Source organism: Macrobrachium rosenbergii, chromosome 25 (assembly GCF_040412425.1).
Source record: "Macrobrachium rosenbergii isolate ZJJX-2024 chromosome 25, ASM4041242v1, whole genome shotgun sequence".
In the NCBI taxonomy this organism is placed as follows: Eukaryota; Metazoa; Arthropoda; class Malacostraca; order Decapoda; family Palaemonidae; genus Macrobrachium; species Macrobrachium rosenbergii.
Window position 1 is genome coordinate 36,064,410 of NC_089765.1, and position 22,500 is coordinate 36,086,909.

Here is a 22,500-nt window from a genome sequence, read left to right on the forward strand (position 1 = left end):
GGTAAAAAGAAAATTCCAAAGCTTGGCAACAGAGGAAAAGAAACTCACTGAACCTTACAAAGATTACTGATTTCGGCTGCTAAACATGAAAAGGAACTCTCCTCCAGAGTTCAAGGGAACAGTGACCAAGTAAGGGCAAGTAAGGATTCTGTTAACTACAATGACTTATTTCATTTTTATCAAATATAGGCTGCTTGCTGATACTGTGGCTTCCTAGCTCAGGAAATAGCAGACAGCAAACAAGCCAAATGGAAATAAAGGAAGAGTAATGAGGCTAGAATATTATTTCAGACAACCATTATATTAGCAATAAGTGCATAAACATGTTATATATTTGAAAGCCTTGAGCATCCAAGAAGCTGACAGGAAAAGGGGTCATAAAGAAGTAAAACTCAGTATGTGACAAGATGACACTTTTAAATCATCAAGGAGGATGGCAGAGTAAACCAAATGCAGGCATATAATCTGCAAGATCTCAGACTCAGAAGCTTCAGACCCCATTATCCAACCTCAAGTCTTGCTCCTCTCCTTTCCCTACTACATACGTGAGGGCATTCAGACTTGGACAAAATTTCCTACCATCAGTCTGCCCATTCAAAACAAGTGTAGCAGCACATATTGGTCTTACCCCAACAAAGAAGAGGGGAATCTGACTCAAAGGGAAATGAACATTTGCCATGTCATCTCATAATACACACTGTACCAATCTACCAGAAACATAAATAATACAACAAGTTACATGATAAATATTAAAATAACAGAGTAATATTGCAGGAATAGCAGGTTTACAACTACAGGATCATATCTACGAGTATATCAGTTTCACTATGCAAACTGCCTACACATCCATTATGAATTACACTATTACAAATATCCAGGATAAATGGACAACAAATGCATATCTCCCTCAATGAGAGAACAGAGGTCTCTGAATTCACAGCAATAAGTGTAAAGATGAACCAACATAAGAGTCAACAGCCTTGGAGGAGTAAAGACAGGAGCAGTTGTTTGTCTGGCAGGATAAACTGATCCACCTGAAAAAATCTTAGCTCTCAGAGAGCTGACCAGAAGAAATACCATATACAATTACAGTAATTAGATTTTATCTAATAAAATGCAACTTTGTAAAAACTTGATAACAAGATGGGCTGAAAACACTGAAGTTTGACAAAATTTCTTTAATGAATTAAGAATCAAATGGTTGTCATTTGCTGTTGACTGAAATTTGGGCATTCACAAAAATTGTTTTTTTCACTGCCAGACTACAAATGGGTCATGAGGGGTGGCCATCACATAATGTGTCAACATACCTGTCCAATGCTCAGATAGGTTAATACCACTTTTATGCTTCTTTCTTTTTATATTAATGAGTTGGCACACTTGCTTTAAACCTAGTCCAGGTCATTAGAGTAAACAAATAGGCACACAAAGCCATAGCTCAAACTTCATATGAACACATTAACAACGAAATAATGCAGTGTGAGCTTCAGAAACTATTACTAACATTAACCTAATTAATAAAATATGAGTTTCAGAAATAATTACTAATAGCTATATCTTTTTAAAGCTGTCAATCATGATGCTGAAAAATAAGGGCAAGACCACAAATGTCACAAATAAAAGCCAGTTCCTTACACAGAGAAAAATATCAGATACCATTGTTGCAATATGTTCTACACTAAGCCATCAGCTAAGCTTCAGCAACTACTTAGCCCTTCATGATGACCAAGACATAAGCTGTACAAGTCCCATCTGTGCTTACATACAACAATAGCTAAACAAACACCTACTGCCAAAGAGCGGAAGCTGAAGGTTCTCGATCCGATTCACCAGACATGGGACATTGGACCAGAACACTGCTATGGCATCAAGGAAACTGCTATGAGGCCCAACAATAATGATAGGTGCTTCGGCTCGGGTTGCCATACGGCCTTTGATTCTCACCCATTGGAATGCAAAGCATCTCATCATCATTCTACCGCAAAGGCCCATATACCATCTGATATTCCTGTGGAGTTACAAAACACAACTACCAATAAGACTCCTTCCCACACATATTTCAGTCACTTGTGATAAGGACACATTAAGAACTAAGGCAAAGGTTTGCTAAGGTCCTCTATCAACTACAGTAATCTGCAACTCTTTCTCTTTAATAATAATACTTTAAGATGGACTCATGAGGAAGTTTTGGAAAATCTGCTGTTGAACTCAACAGTAAAGCCATTTTTGTTCTTTAATTTAAAAAGAAGTCTCAAGCACTAACTCTGTCAGTAAGTCCTACATTAAATTTATGTCCAGCCCAAGACTTGAAAAATATTTAGAAATCCCTTCACTTATGATACAATGGTACTTTATAAATTCCACATAAGTAATGTGCATAATTGGTCTCTTATCATTGAAAGAAATGTAAAAATTGTAAGGAATTTAATTTCGGGATGACATGTAACATGGACAAACGCAAAATGGAAACCTTTTTAATGACCTCTTATATGGAAGAAAAGTCTCCAGATAGATGCTGAACTCTAGTCTTAAGAGAAACTTATCTGGGTCATATTTGAATTCCAGCAAAACATGGAGCTAAACTACAGTACTCTGACAAAAATACTGTATTTTCAGTATTAATTATCGCTTCAATTTCAGATGTCAGATTAATTCAAAACAATATCTGATGAACAGGTAATAGGTAAAAATGTCAACGTTCAAGTTATAATGAAAACTGAAAAACCCAATACAGAATTGTCATGACGATTAAAAATCTGAAAACCTAAATACTGTAGTAGATTAAGTTGATAAGTAAAAATGTTTACTTATATAATAACTCCTATAATGTTTGAATTTCATAGAATACAATCAGGAGATGATGCAAAACTTTTTTTCCCACACTTACTCCATGAAATTTTCCATGTCAAATCTCTTATAAACACAGGTTTCGCTAAAGATTATCTGAATTATAGTGAAGTACATGTGTTGCTCATAACAATAACAAAAATAACAAAGTAATTTTAGTTTTGACAGAGAATCCTGAGCTATATCACAAGAATTTAGTTTCAAAGTTACACAGAACTGGACATTAAAATGATTGACTTTAATATAAAGTACTGTACATTATTTACATTATCACTACAATAGCTATCTTTTTCATAAGCTACCCACAAATCATATTGTTGCTTGAGACTCCAATTTTGAGGTGCATCCAGACTACAGTAAAGCATTTCATAAATACACACTGGTACCTCACTGTACATAAATCACAAACACACTGAATAAAATCAGTGACTTACTGGTAGTCCTAACCAGTGTTCCATACAATTATCCAGCATCTGCCATAGGTTCATTTCCACTTACGGTTGCAGATTTGTTTCCAACTTGTTTGTGATAACTTTACAATAAGTTCCTGACTTGTGTTTGTGACATGTTTTACTGTAGTATGGATGTACTGGAAATGGTTTATGACTGCTGTGAATATATAAACAAGCAAATATAAACAACAAATATGCTTGCTTTATATGTGTACAAATAACCATATTCCTTTCCAGAGGCCAGTAAACATATACTTAAAATTCATCATTGTTGTTCATCAAAATATGATCTTTTACAACACTAAAAATTTATTGCTTATAACTGGTCTTCAAGCCCAATCTAAACCAATGTATAATACTGTATATATGGTTTATTATCAATTCAATTTATTAATTTGAGCGTAAAGCTTTCTGTTCTTTATTCATAATATACTGTACTATACAAAAGAAAAATCAAACATTCCTCGATGAGCCATCATTGAAGTATTACTGACTTGTGTCATCATAATTCAGTAGATAAGAGACTCAGCACCATGAAATGCAAAGGTCACTGGCATGTCAAATATAAGTCCAGTACAGTCATAATTTCCCAACAAGTAATAGCTATAGTCGCTTCATCTACTAAACTCAAAACTAAATCTGAAAGGCAGCAAATATCTTTCCTTAAGAATCAAATGTATCTTTCCTTGAGAATCAGATGTGAGGGGAAAAACAAAAATCTCAGGTTAATTTCCATAACACAAAATTGCATGATAAAGCAATATATACATGGTCATAAAAGTATCTTTTGGTTAAGTGGCAGATAACTTGCAAGTTTCATGTAAAATCATTAGCAAGTTTCATGTAAAATCAAATCATTAATGATGCGTTCACTAGCATTAAAAATCATACTCTCACTAAATAGAAATTCTTGAGTCCAGTACAGCAATAACAATGTGTCTTCAGCATTAATTTGCAAAATACCACTTCAGAACCTCATAAATGAGAGAAAGGGTGAAATAATGTATTTTTATCTTAATATAATAAAAGAATATAAACTAAAAGCAACAGGTTACTTGACCTTCAACAATAAAATGCACAAGTTGCAAACTGAATCTAACAACACGACACTTTTCACATCAACATTTATCCTCATATTTGCTGCCTTTTGAAGGATAAAGCCTCAATATTAAAACACTTCGATACTACAAAGGAACTCAAAACAATACAGTACCCCAACAGGATTTAATGAGGTTTTCTGAAATAGTGTATAAAAGTTCTTAGACACTAATGAAAATACAATACTAATTCGGCTTACATAACAATGAGTGACAACTTGAATATACTGCACAGTGTTGTAGTAAATTTTCATTACCAAAGACATACAGTAATTCTCTTAATGTTCATAACATATAACATACTAATTCAACAATTTTGGAAAGTTACTAAATGAGATAGAAAATGTTCATTAACTTATATGAATTCCACTGAAAGCTTATAGCTAAAATTAATATAAAACGGATTTATGTATGTTGTTAAAAGGCTTCCTGTAAAAATGGAAAACTATATTGAAAAATCTTTTGAACTGCATGGCACTGGCATTCATCATTACAAAATCCCCCATAACTGCATAAAGATACAGTATTACAAGATACATCAGAATGCCATACAGTACAATCACGTTTATTTCATTATACAGTATTGCAATTCAGCCATCAAAAACACGACTTCCCCTGCACAAATCAATACACTCACATTCCCAAAAACAATGGGTCATATGCTTTATAAAAAATCAGGTTACAGCCAAACATTTGGGGAATTCATGCATGCAGCTGAACAATCACAAGCGTTACAGGAACTCTGAAAGAGAAAGATAAAACATGAAAGGATTTTTTTGTATGCTGCCAAACAGGAAGAGCACACACCACTACTACACTAGTGTTACAGGTGGTTCTGCATTGGTACTTTACGATGTGATTTACAGAACATTTAAGAGTGTGAGACAGGTAGAGACAGTTTTCAAAGAAGAGCTCAGCTACTTCTCCTGCACATGAAAGAGAAAATCTACTGTTAGCAGTAGCAATAACTGCAGGAGCAAAATAAAAAAAAATCAAAGTGCCTGGTGTGGAAAGCACAACCCAGCTTGCCACATCAGAGGGAGGTCAGAAAAGAGCCGTCCAAATGTTATCTTTATAATAAAAACTACTGTATATAAGGTCTGTATACATATCTTGCAGAACAACTACTTTCGTCTACCATCAAGCTACATTTTACCGTAATAGCGAAGTATAATAAATGCATATTCTAGCCTATACCATAATGTTTCTATTTAGATAGGTAACTGAATTTTAGAGATTATAACTGCATTGAGCGTTTCTATTGGCACAGTGTTATTAACTTCGGAAGACTGATCCTACAAAATAAAAATCTTAATGTATCAACACTTCTTAAAGGAATATTACACCAGTTTGTGATGATTATCTAATAATGTTTTACACAAAATGACAGCTTTTGCCATAAATCAAAAGGCATTCTTTCTTGAATGCAAATTCCTACAAAAATTTCTTGGTTGTAATAAATGAAAGGCATATTAGAAATCAGTCTAGTAGCATGAATATATTAAAGGGAAAGCCACAGCACTTATAAAAGCAACTTTAGTCTTGACTGGAGCTATTTCTGCTGATTTTGCAAATGAATACTCATTAAAAAATTTTGTTTTTGTATTGAAATATCTGAGAAGTTCTACCTGACCAACACAATTATATTAGTGTCCAGAAAGGGCAATACTTTACCAGCTCCACCAGTATTAAGGATAAAGATCAGCATGTAGGTGAAATCTACAACCACTACCTTTAATTACCATCCATTATCTTCAACCTAATGTAATTTCCTATGCCTCTACTCTTAGAGAATTAATAAGGAAATGAAAAGAACAAACATTTTGATTTTAATACAATGGAAATTATTGTAATTAAATACCAAGATTTTCTTTCACTCTTAAATGCCTTGAACCTATTGAAACATTCTTGATTAATCACTGAAGTTATTAAAGTTATGTTCTATTATTCTACAAAACAAATAATCATGAAAAACAAACTACTTTTGTAAGAGCCATGATTATGAATAAATGTAGTGACTGAAGGCCAGCTGTAACTGGTGCTCTTTGTTTCAACAAGTAACTTTCCTCATGGGGACTTTCAATTCCTTTTAGCAGAACTAGAGCCATTCACATATTGTACCATAATGTTGGTCTCAACATTAAGCAAATACAGAATACCAATGACCTTCCCGAATTAAAAATAAGCAAAACTACATCATTTACGATTATTAAATGGTACAGCCTATACTACTGAAACACTGACATAAGGAAACAATAATTAAAACCTTAAGTTTATTCCAGCTTCTCTATCAGACAGTCATGGTTTATACCCCACAATACAGGCTGAGCACTTTTCTAAATGAAAGTATTTTGGTGTTGATCAATAACAACTCGGAGTCTTCTTGTCAGACATCAGAGAATCAAAGAAACACACAACTAAATAACAAGCATTCTGGTAATGAAAAACAAAAACCAAAGATTAATAAGAATTATAATTAACGATGTTGGGCTAGTACAATAACCCACCTAACTAGTGAGCAAACTTTCCTCAAAATAACAAAACTTTGGACCCAGGCTATGAATGTCCCTGGTTACTTAGCATTAGGATCAAGATTACTAATATCTGACGGGTTCTCCAAAACATAAGAAGCTTGCTAATCTTCATTTTATTACCAATTATTAACCAGATGTTATTTTACAGCCAAATTAAATGGACTTCTCTGTACATATAACTTAGAATTCACAAGCATTATGCTTTTCCTTTCAATTTCATATGAATAGTTCACGAAACTGCAACCTGGTAAAAGATTACCAAATAAGAGAATTATACAGTACAAAGCCATACAAGCAAAATCCTTTTCTTTCCTAAACTGCCTGGAGGTAGTTTCCTCTATTCCTCTTAAAAACTGATTATGACCTCAAAAAACAAAAAATAACCTATACATGTTGAGAGATATAAATGGCACAAACCATGAAACACAGAAGACAAAATGTGTTTAAGAATAATTCCTAATACAGTAATTCAACTGGATTTTCAAATATAGTTCTTAATATATGAACTGTGTTTTTAAGTATTGCTGCTTCTGTTTGAAATTAGTTTTAATGTATCTTCTATTTGAAATGAGTTTTAATGTATTGTTTCCAGGAGTTCAACTTGCTTCCCAAGTAGGCCGACTCTTCCTAATAGTTCAACTGAATTCTAAAGAATACAATACTGTACTTCTAACAGTTCAACTGGTTGTCAGGTATAGTTCTCAGTTCAATGGTTTTAATGCATAGTCCCCAACAGTTCAGTTTAGCTTTCAAGTAGAGCCCCCTTCCTATTAGTTCAACTGGGTTTTTAGGTATAGTTCTTAATATTCAACTGGGGTTTTAAACATAGTTCTTATTATTTTTAATACTGCTCCCAAGTTCAACAGTACCTGTATAGTTCTAATGAGTCCAACTGTGTTTTTAATTACTATCCCTAACTGTTTGACTTAGATTTCAGGAAGAGCTATCCTTTCTAATAATTCAGTTGTTTTTTATGTATACAGTAGTTCCTTAGCATTCAACTGATTTTTATTTTTAAAGTTTAAATTTGTATTAGTTTACTGAGTTTTCATGTATAGCTCCTAACAGTTCACTTGGTTTTCAAGTATGCCTAACCTCCCTACTAGTTCAACTAAGGTGTTAGGTATTGCTCCTGACAGTTCAACTTTACTGTCAAGCAGGCCTCACCTTCATACAGGTCAACTAGATTTTAGGTATGGTTCTTAATAGTTAACTGGGGTTTTTAATTATAGTTCTTAACAGTTCAACTGGGTTTTTAAGTAAAGTTTTTAAAAGTTCAAATTGGTTTTTACATACAGCTATTGTAAGTTCAACTGAGTTTTTAAATATTGTCCCCAACAGTTCAATTTAGTTTTCAAGTAGGCCTACCCTTCTTACAATACAACTAGGCTTTAAAGTATTGCTGTAATTAGTTCAACGAGTTAAGTTTCGTACTCCAACAGTTAAATTGTTTTCAAGCAGGCCTATTCTTCTTACACTTCAATGAGGGTTTTTAAGTTTAATTCTTAAGATTTCAACTGAGCTTTTGAAAGCTGCCCTTCTGATTAAACTTATTTTCTAAGCAGGTCCACTCTTCTTGTAGTTCAATTGGGATTTTAGGCATACTTCTAAGTTCTCAAGTGTTGTTCTCCCAGTTCAACTTTGTTCTCAAGCAACCCACCCTTCCTAATAGTGTTTAGTAAGTTCTTAATAGTTTGTTAGTTTTGAAATAGTTTAAACTTGTTAATAGTTTATATGATTTTTTTAATTTAAAAGTTTTTTATAGATTAAATAAGTTTCTAAGTATATAGTTCAACTAATTTTTTAAGTTCTTAATAGTTCAACAAAGTTTTTAAATACAGTTTTGTTAGTTCAACATGGCTTTCAAGTATACCTACTCTTTCTAACAATTCAAGTAGATTTTCATGTATAGTTCCTATAAGTAGGAAATGCCCAAAGTTCTTTAGGCAGTATAAAGAGATTATGAATGTAAACCTAACATGAACCACAAGGCAAATTATTATCAACAATTGAAGTGGTGGAAATTCTGGCGTACAAGCAACTTGTCCTGGGACATAGCTCCATCAAGATTAATTTCTAAAATTTGGAGTCTGAAATATCCTTTTCTAAAGTACATTCATTCATCAATGTCGTCTCCAGTCTTGATTAAATTAAAATCTTTCAAAGCATGATAATACATAGGTGGTAACAATAGAATAACACTAATAGAAAGATATTCCATTTCAAGAAATGCTGTATCAGATAAGTTTTTTATTGTCTGGATTAAAGAGATGCTGTATGTCATTCAGAGCAAATATATTCTAATAACTATGCCTTTATTACCTGACAAGAATAAAATCAAATTAAAATGTGATCACCCATGAGTCCCTGACTTCAAAGTCCCTGTCATTATTCCAAGATAATAGAATGCTATGCAAAACCTACAATACTGAAACTAGCCCTTTCAAAGAACTTAACATCTGGATTAAATTTACTTGAATTTGGGAGAACGAATTCAGTTTTCTCAGATGACCCATCAATTTCTGTCAATTTCGCAATCTGTCATTATACGCCATTACAGCGTACGACTTTTAGTGCTACCTATGTCAGGCTATACAGGTATTCGTAATTACTTCAATGGAAATAAAGAAAAAAATGAGATGAAGAAAAATGTATGAAAACAATGTGAAGATTTAAGTCTTACATATGAGAAAATGTCCAACAAAACAATTGTCTACTTTTCTGTTTGCAATTATAAAATGTAATCACCCTTTCACTGAAAACTACTTGAAAATCTCAACCAAAAAAGTTAGTATTTAGTTTAAGACCTTGTTAAAACCCAATTATTTTAAATCAAAATCATTTTGTATGTTTAAGAACACCAATGTCTATGTTCAATACAAAGACAAACATACTTACACCAGCAGAGTTATGTAAGATAACCTACAGCATTAAAAACACTAAATTCTATCAAAAAAATATATAAAAATTGACTAATCAGGAACAAGTGTGACAAGATAATACCTAAATTTACTTTCACAAATAGAATAAGCGGGCAAGAAAAAAGGAAAATGGGAAAATCTAAATGTGGTATTTTGCAATGTCACAGGATAAAAGAAAAAAGAAATGAACTGCACCAGGGAATATCACCATAAGAAGACCTACAACACAAATGTCGAGAAAGCCAAGGCAAGAAGAGCTACGCATTCCTTAAAAGCAATGTACACGTACAGCCTACAACACATCCAGACCATACAAAGCGCATGCATTGAAACATTCCAGAAATTAAAAAGGGGTGGTGATGCGAAAACAGCCAACCATTTTCTTTTATTAAAGAGTAATCCCTTTCAATGCATTACAGAACAACAAAATGCCAATGGGGGAAGTTAAAAATACTTTACTGAAAATGTAGAATAAAGCTCAAATTTTCAAACAGAATACCAATGACATCTCATATACTGAAGCACAGTTAATTAATGTAAATGGAATTAGCAGTACCCAACAACACTCCTGAAGTTGAAATACACTCTGTAAATAATTTTGTATCAAGATCTTAACAAGTTAATTTGTATATGTCAAACAGTTTGGCAATGCCTGAGTACACTGCTGAACCACTTCGCTATGAAGAAAAAATATAATTGAGTTAATTAATAACAAAGCTAAATTAATTATGTTATTACCTTCAACTTACAAACTTCTTGATCACCCAACGTTACTGAATACCATATACACTGTACAGGGCTGATTGTTATATTTCAACAATGTATTGTTTTTAATCATATAATAAATTCCATTACAAACTAACATATTCCCAGTATAAATATTCTAAAATTAAAACAAACAATTTTTTAAAAGTTAAATTACGATTGTTAATCATAAACTGTACTACACTTAATCAAGACTTAGGTATATGATCAACAACATGATTCTGTTCAGTACAGAACTGTTGCATGTACTATGCAACAATGTGTACAACATTACACTAAAGATTCACTTCACAAACACGAGTCTTCCTCCAGTTTTAATATACATTTTTCTTAAGTTACAACATTTCACTGACTAATCACTTTTTCAATGATGACGAAAGTTTCAAAATGCTGATTTCGACCGTTCTTGGCTACCAAAGTGGTTTGAAACCTGATCTATTTGATGGAGGGAAACAGAAACATTTTGGAGGAGGAAACCGAGTAATTTTGACAGAGGAACTGTACCATTTTGAGGGAAACATCGAATCATTTTGAAGGAGGATACTGCATCATTTTGAGGGAGGAACCGATCATTTTGAGGGAGGAACCGATCATTTTGAGGGAGGAGCCGGTCATTTTGAGGGAGGGGCCGGTCATTTTGAGGGAGGGGCCGGTCATTTTGAGGGAGGGGCCGGTCATTTTGAGGGAGAAACCGGTCATTTTGAGGGAAGAAACTGGATCATTTTGAGAGAAGAAACTGGATCATTTTGAGGGAAGAAAACTGAATCATTTGAGGGAGAAAACTGCATCATTTTGAGGAAAGAAATTGCATAAATTTGAGGGAGAACCTGAATCTTTTTGAGGGAGGAACCAAATCATCTGAGGGAGGAATCGGGTCATTCTGAGGGAGGAACCTTCTGAGGGAGACAGAATCATTCTGAGGGAGACAGAATCATTCTGAGGGAGACAGAATCATTCTGAGGGAGACAGAATCATTCTGAGGGAGACAGAATCATTCTGAGGGAGGAAACAATCATTTTGAGGGAGGAAACTAAATCATTTTGCAGGAGGAAACTAAATTATTTTGAGGGAGGGAACCAAATCATTTTGACGATACCAAATAATTTTGAGGGAGAAACTGAATAATTTTGAGGAAAGAACTGGAACATTTTGAAGGGAGACACTGAATCATTTTGAGGGAGAGAACCAGATCATTTTGTGGGAGACACCAAATCATTTTGTGGGAGGAAAACAAATCATTTATAGGAAGGAACTAGATCATTTGATGGAGAAACCAAAACAATTTGAAGGAGAAACCAAATCATCTTGAGGGAGATGCCGAATCACATTTGAGGGAGGAAATCTGGATATTTTTAGGGAATATCTCCTGAACATTTTGAGGGAGGACATTGGAATGCTAGTTTGAGGGTAGAATCTGAACCATTTGGAGGGAGAAAACCGAGTAATTTTGATGGAGGAATCCGGATCAATTTGAGCGAGGAGACAAGGAAAGTGGGTGATTTTGATACAAACATACCCCCCCAAAAAAAACCCAAAGAAAAATGTGCTCCAATCCAGTGATAGTGCATTAATTTTATGCAGTTTTGCTTTGGTGTTTCAACACAGTAACTGTCTCCTCTTATTTCACTCAACGGGTCCAATTACACTAAACAAGTCAGGTTACCTTACATTTTTTCTTCTGAAAACTGGGTAGAGTTATTATATTTACTAAACAAGTCGGGTTACCTTACATTTTTTTCTTCTGAAAACTGGGTAGAGTTATTAAATATAATCAACTAAGGTTAACGGAAACTTCTCTCTTCTGGAGATGATGATGTATAATTATCAACCAGATCAACTTCTTTCCCACCAACATTATTTTGTGTCTTTGGAAGCTCCTTGCAGTCTCGGTCACAATTAATGGATGTATGGCGGAAGCAAACGAAACGACAAAAATCAAAATAAAGAATAAAATAAACAGAAGGGCACGAAGCCTCATGGAAACATGACATTCAATTGGGTGCTGTGAGGCAGAAGAAGAAGAAACGCCTCAGTGGCGATTCTTTCTCCCTACACTATGTATATATATCATGGCAGCTTTTGGGCGCAACTACTCTCTCTCTTTTAAGGCGAATGTGCAGCAGGAAAGAACAGTTGAAAAAAAAAAAAAAAATTCATCATAACCACTATGCTGAGGTCAAAGTCCTGACTCTCAAGTGATGATTTTTATTCTCTATAATAAGTGAGAAAGCACATCAGGCCATTTCAGAGATGGAAAGTTAGAATCATTTGGAATTTAAGGATAAAACCCACTTCAAATCAAAGGGGCAAAGATAATCATCAATATTGGCTTTAGAAACCGTCCATCTGTTCAGATCTTAAGCATGTCTCATTTTCTCTCAAAGGACCTGCTGTTCATGCTCCATATAAAAACACAATGAATAACACTATAATAGGCATACTTACTAAATGATGGTGCTGTCATATGAAAACAAAACAATATGCCTCTATCTATCAGTCTCTATGGATGTACAATCAAAACAAATGTGGACTGCCACAAACTAAAATCTTAGGAACTAGCAAAAAATAGCCTTTGAGTGCCACGGACAACCTGGCACTTTTGTTAGAAATTAAAAAGCTGAAAACACTATTCACAACGCATCCAAAAATAAAAATGACAGTCAATAATAACTGGAGAACTGAGAGTTCAATAAACCGTTGGAAACTATTCAGTGCTTCATGAATGTCATTGTATCATACCCTAAAGGTTTTAATAAAAAATAAATTGCATATAAAATCTGAAGAAGCAATAAACCTTCGTTCAGGATAAGCATGAATTTTGTCTTGGCACATTCATGGTGATAAGATCAAAATAACTATCTCTACGAATTAAAAAATAATTCTCATCACAAAATTGGAATAGTGTACTAATTACCTAAGAAATGACCAATCATCATTCAGTTCAAAGGCTACAGAAGTAAGTACCAACGTAATTTCCTTCAACAGAGTACCTATAATATCGGGTAAATATAAATCATGAAATTATAGTACGGCAATTCACTGTTCATTCACTTAATATTTCAGTAACAATGCAATGCCCACATTCCTTTAGTGTAGGAGAACCCATGTGGAGATTCAATGAGGGGGAGGAGGCTGCAATTTTGGCAGTCATAATTCTTATCAATTAAAAAAAAATCTTGTATATAACAGTACAATTGGACATATGTTGAAGTAGGACTTAAGTCCGCTGTCATTTTTATTTTTCGATTTCCTAATGCAAAGGTAAATGCTGCTCATAAATAAAACAACTATCCTAAGGGAACCTAGAGAGATTTCGAAGCATAACGGAAAAAAAGGGAATATCCCGCAAAAAATGACATGAAACGTGTAAAAAAATAAATTCCATAAACTACCATCTACACTAGACACAGTATACACTGGTAGGTCATACACAGTAAGTGTTAGCTAAACAAGGACACTTTATGACTAATCATTCATACTCGTGGCACGTGTACATACTCACACATGCTTGTATACTAATTACTTTTACAAAAAAGAACTCGAACTGTCCTCACTTATTTCACTGATCGTAAATTACCGAAATGTTACGTGTCGAGACGCCTTTCCTTTGAAATATAACTGCATTATGAAGTCAATTGATAGATGTGTGATGTTATTCTAATACTCGGATGCTCAAATCGCTTTAATGGTGATAACTGGAATTTTCTAGAACACAAATTTCCTATTTTATGATTTTATTTCTCATACCTGAATAAGCCAATTCGCTTCAAAACAGAAAAAAATACCTAGAAGTTAAATGATACTGGTTTATATTTGGATTATATTTTACCAAATGTGAAGCTTGGACTTTTATCTTGATCGAACATTTTTCTAAAGCAAGTCACATCGACATTTTTGATAAAGTAAATTCTAGACAGAACAAATAAAGCATGACTTGAAAATTCTCCAAGCAATAAAAGAATCTTAATATGGCAATATGACCATGAGGGCTTGAACGCGCTCCAGATCTATAGCTCTACGAGACATACTGATTAATATCTATTTTCGAGTGTCCGACGCTATACAAGACGCAATGGATTATTTATCTTTTCCCAATAGCAAAAAACTCTTTCAGAAGGGAGGCATCCGGGGATAAAATTCTCATCTTGTTTAAAGACAAATCTGTTAGTTCCCTTCAAGAGAAAAGAAAACTCTGAACCCCCACGAACCTGGGTCTATTACTTGAACAAAAAAAAAAAAACGCCTCTCAGTGTTGTTGACAATGCAGACGACATCATCTTTAAGAGGGAATAAACAATAGAAGGAATCCAGCCGTAAAATTACAGTTTAGTGGAGGCAAGTACGATTGAGCCTCTTGTCAATGGACGAAAAGGTTCTCTTATACAAAGTGAAGGACAATCATTATTTACGGCGGCCTCAAAATGGACTTCAAACGTCCCTTTGTGAGCATGAAGCAATGATTCTCTCTGCGCTAATTACAGCGTTATTGTTATTATGATTATTTCAATCTAACACTAATGGTATGGGACAGATATAATATATTTTCTTTGAAGTTATGGCTCTAAAACTACTTGAAACCAACCCAGCGACGAAGTGCTAATAAGTAAAATGATTCAGTCACAAGAATGATTTCCCTTCTGAGAATCGCGCTGAATGGGAAATGTTCCGTTTCCACGTTCATTCACACTCAGTCTATTTATTTGTCCACATCATTTCTTCAACGTCATGTATACGAAAAATGATACACGCACACATCAAACAGCATATATATATATATATATATATATATATATATATATATATATATATATATATATATATATATATATATATATATATATATATATATATATATATATATATATATATATATATATATATATATATATATATATATATATATATAATGTCTGATAAATTAATTTACACTCATGTACCTATACTACACAATTACACATACAGTGAAAGTAGAAAGATATACATTTCCCAGGACACACGTATACGCCCACATACTGATATTTACAGAGCATACGACTTACTGTATAATACCTCCTATCGATGTATACTGTATATAAATAACACATATTAACAAAAGCACTTTTCTTTGATATGTCTGCAAGCAAAACGACTATGTAAGTTACTCTTCCAACAAAAGCAGTACGAACAGACGACATGAATTAATAACACAGACAAGACAAGCTAAAAATGCTTTAGTTACTATTACAGTGAAACAACGCATCTGTGCCCTACAAGGGGAAAAAATTACCTAAAAATACAAAGTCCCCGAGAGGACACTAAACCCTATAAAATGACTAAACACAGTAGCCAATGACCAATGATCACCGTATATCAAGATAAAAGGTTTAGGCCCCACCAACCAAAAAAAAAAAAAAAAAAATCCTTATTTTTGGTTTTTGGCTTTTATATAAAAAATACTATTATTGCACGTTTGCACGAATGGGGTTTCTCCCCCCATCCGCGCAGACACACAAAAACGCACACACACACACATGACGTAAGTCGTACTTGCAAAGAACGGCACTTGGGTGACCTCCCCCTTTGCGACGACGCTGGGCGCCCCCATGACGACCACAGGCAGGGCATCAAAGTAAGAGGAGTGGGGTGCCACCGCCAGGATTGGGGCGTCCCTGGGATGGGCCTGGTGCCCTTTGACCCTGACAAAGTGGAATCCCCCAGCTGTGAACACCCCGCGGACTCCAAACCGCACCATCTCCTTCACCACACTGAGGGAGGGAACAATCCCGTCAAAACATGGATGGACTCTGCGGGCAGTGGAGGGAGCCTCGCGACTTCACTCGCACTTCTCTGTCATTCAGTAGGTGTCATCTGTGCGTGCATTCTAAAGTGGTGTGTGTACGTGTGTACATAGGTTTGTGTATGTGTGTGAAATCAGAATGGCCAATATAGGAGCAAGGAAATGAAATGCATCAACCGGTATTTCGACTGCAACACAAAATCTTTTCCACATGTTAAGTGAATATGTCCAAAATTAAGGTGAAATAACTGGAAACTAAGTGTAAATGCATGTATGTATGTGTGTGTGTATATATATGTATATGTATATGTATGTATATATGTATATATATATATATATATATATATATATATATATATATATATATATATATATATATATATATATATATATACACACATTAGTATACATATACACGCACACTTTTAGTATGTATTTCTCTCCCTTGATTCCTATCTGCTCATTCAGTTGTAACATAACATTCATCAGTTTATATGTATGTGTACAATATATACGGGAAATCTGTGACAAATAATGCTACACCTAATGGATAGCTAACTGATAACTAATAAATTAACATGAAAAAAAATGTGGGAATAACAACGGTTTTATTCGTCGTCACGACGCAAAGAAAACCGTATCTTTGCAAGAGCTCATCACTAAATGCCAGAAAGAAACTGATTAACGGGAATAAGCAACAAACAGGGGAAAAAAATGAGCAGGCAAAAAAAAATTAAAAAATACAGCGATGTGTGCATGAACCCTTTTTTCTTTTTTAAACTTTCCGGGAGGAACGCAGATGCAAAATAATAATAATAATAAATAAATAATAAAGATGCAAAAAAAGGAACAGACAATGAATAAATGACTGAAAATAAAAGCTACACAAGAAGAAGCTCGACTAACACTTCCTTCACAGTCTCTCTCTCCCTACCTCTGGTTTTCTCATAAAGGAAATGCTTATTTAGACAACACGTTTCTAACTACGGAAACAGAGGGTCGCCGACGATCTGAAATTCCACAATGTAGAGATTCAAAGTTATTCCACCACACAAGATACACGGAGTCACTTATATACGTCAACATCATAACACCACCAACATGGCATGCAGGGGCAACTGTCACAATGGACACCATTAAGAAATCCACGGAAGGGAAAATCATTATTTCATATCAGTTCAGTTTAACTTAATTTAAGAGTTTTATCACAGTGATGCACCTACTTGGGTGGCTACTGTTCTCAAAATACAAGATTATGATTACATTCGCAATTCAAGTTTATATATATTTATATGTATATATATGTATATATATTTTTTATTCCATCTGTCCTACTTCAATCATTATTCACAACTGTTATTAAGGGATTTATAACTTAAACAATCCAAGATTTATGAGCATGCATTATGATCAAATAAATTTGCTTACTGACTGGGGACATTATATGATATATATATATATATTATATATATATATATATATATATATATATATATATATATATATATATATATATATATACACATATATATATTATTTTTTATATGTATTTATTATATATATATAATATACACATATATACATATATATATATTTTTCAAAACTAATCCTTACAAAAAAGATGACATGATACCAACGGTGCTTGCAGAAAATACTTCATTCTTATATACAGTATAACTCGTATACGTACCATGTACCTGCCCAGTGCCGCTAACTCAATGGTATGAAAACTGGTTGAAACAAAAACACTTATCCTCTTGCTTAGAAAAAGATCGTTAAGTTTATCATACAGTATTTGCTTTAAACTGTGAAAGTGTTTCTTTCACCAGGTTGATACCACTTCTTGTGTAAGAGGTTTTAAGTTCAAATAGTAAACCATATATCAAAGGTGACTTAGCAATCGGAGAGCTAAATTCCTGAATGTAAAGCTATGAATATGTGTACCCTTAGAAAAATATATTCTGATAGGCAGAAACTTGGATCTGGAGGCAATGCTAGTATACATGAGCACTACCACCCACCCACCCACCCATACAAACACACAAACATACATACAAGTATTTAAGAACAACCAATTGTATAATATGTACGCTGTACTTTTGATTAACCTGTCTTCTTCTTTATTAGGTCGCACAGGATGTCAAAATAATATTTCAGGAAAGCGGTGATACACTGACCTACATTCATGTTTTGATGGTGGCTTAGATCAGGGAAAATAAGGTAAACGAATGTACACAGAGGAAAGCTTCCTGTAATGTTATCATTATTAATTACTTACTGTAATGTTGTTATCATTATTGAATACTTCAATATATTCACCGAGTCACACTTCCAGAATCTCCCAGAACTGTCCAGAAGAATTTTTCCCTGATGAAAATATGATAAAGGACGCAATGCCGAGTTAAGAGATGGTAGATGCTAGGCAACCATTAGCGGAGAAGACCAAAAGAATGACAAGCAGAAGGCAGAACGGACTGACATCACTCAAGTGAATTCAAGAGTTGATGGAATGGAACGTGGCATCCACAATACGAGCAATCGTCTTTATCTGTAAAACATTTCCTGAGGAAATCTATTATCATTAACACTATCTCTAACATTAGTGTGCAACAGGGGACCTCCGGTAATTACAGCAAGCAGTTCTGACGTCTCTTTGTCCGATTCGGTGCATTTTTATTTTTCAAGGTTTTTGTTCCTTCCCACAGCAACGGCCGACTGTTGGCTAAAAATTCAACATTCTTCACGAACACGCCACATTCCTTGGCAAGAATCACACCTTGACAACGCGGCTCTCTCTCTCTCTCTCTCTCTCTCTCTCTCTCTCTCTCTCTCTCTCTCTCTCTCTCTCTCTCTCTCTCTCTCTCTCTCTCTAACACAAAGACACACCACACACACAAACACAAAGCGAAAACATTTTGTTCCTGAGCAGTACCCAAAATAATTCCATCTTTTCCTTCTTCTCGAACCAGGAAATTTACAAAGAAACTATAACAGAGGGTGATGATCCACTTACAACATATAGGTTTTTTTTTTTTTTTTTTTTTTTGCACTATCTTGCAAACAAACTCCAATGGTCTGTCTCTCACTTTATTTACCCTTTTGCTCATTGCGTTACTACTTCGGCTTATTTGATTCTTGAAGACTGGATGCTAGTACTTTCACCCATTTCATAAGATTAGTTATCATGAACCTTTAAGAATTTATCTTTAAAAAGACAACATATATAAACTAAATGTATTTTTAGACAAGAAATTTAATATGAGTGTCAGGCAAAAAAAGGTGCATTTTTAAAACTAAACTGCAATAATTGTTCTTCCGTAAATACGTGTAAAAATTAAGTATTGTAATCTAGTTTTAAAAATGCTCCTCTTTTTTACCTGACAATCTCATTAAATTTCTTGTCTAAGAATTCTTTAAACTTATATACGTTGTCTTCTTAAAGATAAATTCTTAAAGGTTCATAATAACTAAGTGCTTGCGTCCAGTCTTCAAGAATCAAATAAGTTCAAGCAACAATGCAATGAGTAAAACCCAGTCGGCGATTCACAATAGTTCTTTTGAAGGTGTGAAAACCTTATTCTATCGGACGGAGACGGCGCTTTGGCTGTTTTTCAGAGAAGGGAAGACACAATAAAGTCCTTAAGTCTATGTCTGACGTCAGAATTTCCCAGGTTCGATATCCAATTCTTTGGCTGTGATAATTTCACGACAATACGTCATGTGCCGAATTTCCCGCAGCATTTACACAGCAAACACAGAGGTACCAAGTTTCACAGCAGAGAACGAATATGACATTCGCCTAAGGTTTCTTAATACAAACATAACAAAACCTGTACAAAATTTTTGCTTTTGTTGAAAGAGAACTTATATAGGACTGGAAATAAGTTTTCACAGCCATACTAGTCGAAATTATGAATGAAATAATATTCGTAATTTAATATCTTCATTAAGAAGTACTTTACTTCCTATTCGTCAAGAACAAGATTTCTTTTTCGACTTTTTTATGAACAATGCATTCCCCAAAACATCGTTTCAAAGCTTATAAATGTGTCTTTAAAACCTAAATATCATCATATTGAAAAGGTTGTTAAACATGAAGCAAAAAACTGGTAATGTCAATGAGCCCAGTTTTTCGTTTCCGTAAAAACAAATATTACTAACATATTTTACCTTCAAATACATTTTAGAATTGTGTTCTTCAATAATCTTGCACGAAACGGCTGCTAAAGCCATTAAAAAACGGCTACCTAATGAACGTCACTCTAAGAAGGTATATCTGTTTATATGTAAGGTCCATGATAATCTAAAAATTAGAATGAAACAGCGCTTAAACATGGGGCAAAAGAACTGGTAATACAAATGAGCTCTGCTTTCGCCTCTGTAAAACCAAATATTACCGACATATTTTACCCTCTTATATTGTAGATTTCAGATTCTTTTTTTTTTTTGTTAATAACCTCGTACGAAAAGGCTGTCAAAAGTCATAAATAAACTACTTCCCAATAGAATAGAATACAATTTAGGCCGAAGGCCAAGCGTTGGGGCCTATGAGGTCATTCAGCGCTGAAAAACTTGAGAATAAAAGGTTACAAAGGTGTAATAGGAGGACAACCTCGCAGCTGCACTATGAAATAACTGTTAGAGAGGGTGGAAGGTAAGACGGAAGAGAGAGCATATAAACCGAGCTCCATTAAAAGGAATGAAAGGGGTTGCAGCTAGGAGTCGAAGGGACGCTGCAAAGAACCTTAAGTAATGCCTGCAGTGCACCGAGCATGAGGTGCAACTGACGGCACTAAACCACGCTACCCGCCACCCCCCCGCCCCCATACGGAGACGACTACCCAATGAACGTTGTTTTGTTCGCATGTACGCTACCTGAGGTGGTATTCCTACGAACCACAAGCAGTAGTAAAGACCTTAAGATACCAAATCGGACCGGGGGCTTGCTGGCTAAAGATTACCCAGTCGAGGATAAGAAAGCATAATTGGGGATCGCGTTTTAATACTCACGACTTCTAGGTAAAACCTTACAAAGAAAACACACATACCAAAACTGGATTCCACAGTCTAAAATCAATTCCAATTTTAAACTGGTTTTACCCTCTTTATATTCTAAAATTTGAATAATCTGCCAGTTTTCCGTATTATATTTTATTAGCAAATGGTTGTCCATTATATGAAATGTAAATATGTAGGTAATATTTACAAACAAATACATATGTATATATACATAGATGTAGATATACATGTAATGCATATATGTGTTTGAGAGAGAGAGAGAGAGAGAGAGAGAGAGAAAATGCCATTAGTAACTTAATAAACATGATTAATATCCTCGATCCCTTGTTTGCGTGAAGCGACACACGCAACCATCACGAACGAATTGTGACGTGTGTGTGTGTTTGTTTTTGCAGGAAATTCCAGTGAACTAAACGAGCAAGAGAGAGAGAGAGAGAGAGAGAGAGAGAGAGAGAGAGAGAGAGAGAGAGAGAGAGAGAGAGAGAGAGAGAGAGAGAGAGAATTTTAGTCTGAATTCACAAATCTCGAGATGTGAGTTTTCAGTGCAACGTGCTACAAGAATAATACATTTAAAATACATGTATTATCGGATAAATTATGGAATTTAGCATAGAATAATTAAAAACTAAACTTTCACTAATGGATCATTCAATCCAATGGAAAAATAAAAATAGCAAAATAAAAAAAGAAAATTAAAAATAGAAAAATAAAATATTTGATAAAACCAAAGTATAGACATGAAACATTCATCTTCCGCTCCAACATGAGAGTCCAGCTGCGCCGTCAATCTCGCCCGTTTAAATATTTCTAATAAATTCGGTGAATCCTCGCAGCTGCTTTCCATGAACCGCTGTCTGAGGGAAATTTGATGCGCGCAACTTTTGTCCGACGAAAGCAGAGGGTCGGCCGGCCGGCAACAAATGTAAAGCCTTGCTTCCTTTATGGTATATAGTTTTAGGTTTATATCTAAATTGCATTAAAGTTGAATAGCTACCTACAATAAGATATAACTATATATTTAGTTATTTATATATATTTTTATAAATTTTAAATATATATAAATGTTATATATAAATGTATGTACATATA

The 22,500-nt window shown here is 34.2% G+C and overlaps 1 protein-coding gene across 2 annotated transcripts in view; it reads right to left on the reverse strand.

The window, feature by feature from the left end:
- The window catches only part of LPCAT (lysophosphatidylcholine acyltransferase), a 159,726-nt gene that overhangs the window by 50,617 nt on the left and 86,609 nt on the right, over window positions 1-22,500 (reverse strand). The window contains exon 3 of one of the 2 annotated variants that reach the window (XM_067127332.1): window positions 16,143-16,360. In XM_067127332.1, the coding sequence (XP_066983433.1) occupies window positions 16,143-16,360 (218 nt within the window). Of the gene's footprint in view, window positions 1-1,790; window positions 2,009-16,142; window positions 16,361-22,500 lie in introns of both variants that reach the window. The other variant, XM_067127333.1, reaches the window with a different exon arrangement.